The following is a 3,829-nucleotide window of genomic DNA, read 5'->3' as shown; positions in this document are numbered from 1 at the left end:
TTATACCATTGGTTGGCCGCATTTTCTCAACATTTTTTTTTCAGTGACATTCACTTATTATGTCTCTTTTATTGCAATCTCTCCACGCAAGTTCAAACAAGAAATCCAGAGTCCGAGTTGTAAGTTCAAATAATGGTTGATTATGGGCATTGTATTCTGCCGTCATAATTCCTCCTCTTCTTTTTCTTGTGCTACCATTTTGGTGGAAGATTGCGAACAACGACACATTGCCACCGCATGCAGGGATGGACCTATGGCCCAAGGAATTAGAGTTTTAAAATTCAAGAAAATTGAAAAAAAAATTTCTCCAATTCCATGGAACCAAAAATAACTTCTGTAATTATTCTGAATATTTCGTAGAACTCATGAACTATATATATATATATATATATATATATATATATATATATTTGCAAACTACCCCTTTTCATCATTTAGTTGTTAAAAGGGAGATTCTATTAGGAAGTCCATTTCCACATTTATTTATTTTTATTATCATTACATTCCAATCAAATGTAAGGAATATCCATCTCATCGTAGAAAAATATAAAAAATAAAAAAAAATCAATGGCAAAAAGATTATGGGCCTGTTTGGGGAGCTGTTTGGAACTTCCAAACGGACTTCTAATCTCAAACAAATCAAATTGAAAAAAAAAAAAAAACAAAAAAAAAAGGTGTTTGGTGACATCTATGAAATGGACTTCTAATTAAAGTAAGCGTTTTAAAAGTCCATTGAACTTGGGCCAAAACTAATAAAGCTTGAACCAAGTGAGAGGTCCTAGTTTGAGATGCTTGAATATCTTGTTTTGCTTACTCGGTTTCGTGCTGAATGTTCTTATACAGTCTTAAAAAAAGCCACTCTTTCTCGATCTTTGTCACGAATTTACAAGATTGCCACCACCAGATCCACCACATGCATGAACATCAGCTCAGTCCAGGATTGAACAAGGCTTTATATTAACTCACACAGCGGAAGTTACATTAATTAAACATTTTATAAGTAGAGAAATTCATAACAAATCAGTTTGTTTTTTATTGCATTGACATTTGAACTAGTTTAATCAAATACTAATCATTCAATTTTTGTATCAGTTCATTCCTACACGATTTCCATTATATTTGATTTAATATGACAATTTAATTTTTAATCTTTATTTCTTTCTCTCTCATATCATACATAGCCTAATTAAAATCTTAAAGATTTCAACAAGAATCAACAGGAGGTGTAAAGATGAAGACCAGCAACCTAATTAATGCTTTAATACTATCGATTTTTAATCTTTAAAATGACAAGGAATTATATTCCTTGCTTATCATCAGCCCCTTGTAGTACGATAAATTAGATACTTTGGTTGTCAATTCTGGTTCTTTGGTTCTATTTGTAGCCACATGGAGGATTTTCTTTAATTTCTTTATGCTTTTGTTCAAATTTTAGTATCTCCCCTAAGGTGTTAGTCTTTGATAGTTTGGATAAATTGATATTTTTGTACTTCTTTTAGCTTATTATCTTTTAACAAAAATATAAGAAAAATAAAATAAGAGAAAGATTATTTTAGGCTTTTTAACTTATTTTTTTCATACCTGTTATTTAATTTTTCTTCCCTCTCGTCTTTCTAAGCAAAACCATAACAGACTCCGCAAAGGGAACCACTACAGACTTCGCATAGAGTGGCTGAGGGCATATTAGTCCTTTGACATATACTTGTCCAAAAGAAGAGGGTTAAATCTTAATTTGACAAGGATGAGTAGGGATAATTATGTCATTTCCATATAAAATTACTGAACCTGCATTGGTATAATCTTAAGGAAAGTGTGGAAGAAACTCGACCAAAAATAAGAATGTTGACCATAAATTTTTTATCCAAGTTTTTTCACTTGGGTATAAAAGTACTACTCCACTCAGTAATTAATTAAACAAAGTCATTTTGTTTCAAGGGTAGGAATTCGAAAAGTAAGTTATTGAGGTCTCGTTTTCGAATCAAATTTCTGACTTTAATATTGCGTGTGTTACGAAGTCGATACACGTGTTCTAAGAAAAGAAAAAAAAAAAACTTTAAATTATATAATTATAAATTGGTAAAATTTCAAAATAAACGTAATTAAGTTGCATTTCGACTCTATAGTCTGGTATTAATACAGTGGTACGCACTTGGCTCATATCTGTAGGAGAGAGAATATGGCGCACAAACTTTACGAAGCAGCAGCGGAAGGGAATGTAACAGCACTGCATGGATTACTCGGAGAAGATCGATTGGTTCTTCAGAGTTACAGTCATGAATTCATTGAACGAAAATCCTTTGCATGTGGCAGCAATGGTAGGCCATGTGCATTTTGTGGAAGAAATTCTAGCTCGAAATCCCGACCTTGACGGAGAGTTAAATTCACAAGGATCATCCCCTTTTCACTTGGCATCAGCTAACGGACACGTTGAGATAGTAAAAACATTATTATCAGTCAACCCTGGGATGTGCCTTGCTCGTGATCGAGATGGCAGAAACCCTCTTCATCTAGCAGCCATCAAAGGCCGAGTTGGTGTCTTAAAGGAGTTGGTTCACGCCAGACCAAATGCAGCTCGAGCAACACTACCGGACCAGCAGGGTGCGACCATATTGCATGCGTGTGTGCAACATAATCAATTAGAGGCACTCAAATTATTGTTGGAGACAATAAACGATTACGAGTTCTCTAATTCAAAGGACGAGAATGACAACACCATATTACATCTAGCTGTTGCGATAAACAAATCGAGGTAAGCCCATATTTATATTACAAATTAACTAAAAATCCCATAAACTATATACAGCTGAACTAATTATTTGTGCAGATAGTAAATTATTTGGTATCGAGTGGCCAAATAGAAGTAAATGCCATTAATGCTAATGGATTGATGGCACTGGACATTTTAGCACAAAGTCGGAGAGATGTGAAGGATTTTGACATCCAAAACTCCCTACATGAAGCTGGAGCATCAAGAGCGAGGCCAAATGGTTCGCGAAATGAGCATTTCAATTTGGGGAAGTTCATGGCCGAGATTCGGAGTGGATTAATTGTCTTGCCATCTGTAATCTTAACACTTACATTCCAATTTGGGGTGAACCCTCCTGGTGGTTTTTGGCAAGACGACTCATTGGAACACAATGCAGGAGAAGTTATAATGGCTTATAACTCTCCAAGGTCGTACCGATACATATACTGTGCTAACATGATAAGCTTCCTTACATCTATGGGAGCAATGATTGTTCTTGTGATCCCAGTTTCCTTAACCAACCTATTGGCATTGTTGTTCTTGATTGGCTTCCTGTTGTCAACATTTATTTCAGTGGCAACAACTTATTATGTTTCTATTTTGGCGATCAGTCCAGGTAAGTTCAAGCACATCAGGACTCAAAGTTCAAGTGATGGTCGAGGATGGGCATTGGCTTGTTGCATGATAATTCCTCCTTTTCTCTTCATCATTCCCGTGTGGTTGAGGAGACGCGGGAAAAAAGTATGGCCACCGATAACTTCACTTCTATATGGAAAAATTATGTTGCCATTGAAAAGAAGATCTTCAAGTAGTACTCAAGTTGATGATGCCAATCGCAACCAAGAACATCGTAGGATTGATCTGGCATAAATCATGTCAATGCTTGGTTTTTATGTTGTAAGTTAGAAGTTGCCTTTTCATTCCAAAAATGTACTAGTAGTATACATATTTAACTAGTCAATGTACTGTGTTTATACCTTAATTCATTGCATTTGTTGCTTGTTAAACTCACTTGTAACATTTTTATGTCCATCCATGAACCGGGATTATTTTTAATTAAAACTTTCCGATTTTACTTTTAAT

At 34.8% G+C, this 3,829-nt stretch overlaps 1 protein-coding gene across 1 annotated transcript; it reads left to right on the top strand.

The window, feature by feature from the left end:
* Positions 1-2,228: 2,228 nt before the first annotated feature.
* Positions 2,229-3,616, top strand: LOC132281750 (ankyrin repeat-containing protein BDA1-like). Its single transcript, XM_059783424.1, has 2 exons — positions 2,229-2,749; positions 2,848-3,616. Exons 1-2 carry the CDS (start codon positions 2,229-2,231, stop codon positions 3,614-3,616), a joined length of 1,290 nt encoding a protein of 429 aa, XP_059639407.1.
* Positions 3,617-3,829: the final 213 nt, after the last annotated feature.

This window comes from Cornus florida, unplaced genomic scaffold (assembly GCF_030987335.1).
Source record: "Cornus florida cultivar Cherokee Brave unplaced genomic scaffold, ASM3098733v1 CherokeeBrave_3.0.0_Hap2_Chr11, whole genome shotgun sequence".
Taxonomy (NCBI): Eukaryota; Viridiplantae; Streptophyta; class Magnoliopsida; order Cornales; family Cornaceae; genus Cornus; species Cornus florida.
Note: the sequence above shows the minus strand (reverse complement) of the source record. Positions and strands in the feature narration are given on the sequence as shown.

Bases quoted from the DNA above. Each gene is read 5' to 3' on its own strand.
- LOC132281750 (XM_059783424.1), top strand. From the start codon at position 2,229: ATGGATTACTCGGAGAAGATCGATTGGTTCTTCAGAGTTACAGTCATG. The intron at 2,750-2,847 runs GTAAGCCCATAT...TTTGGTATCGAG, and splicing joins GTTGCGATAAACAAATCGAG to TGGCCAAATAGAAGTAAATG.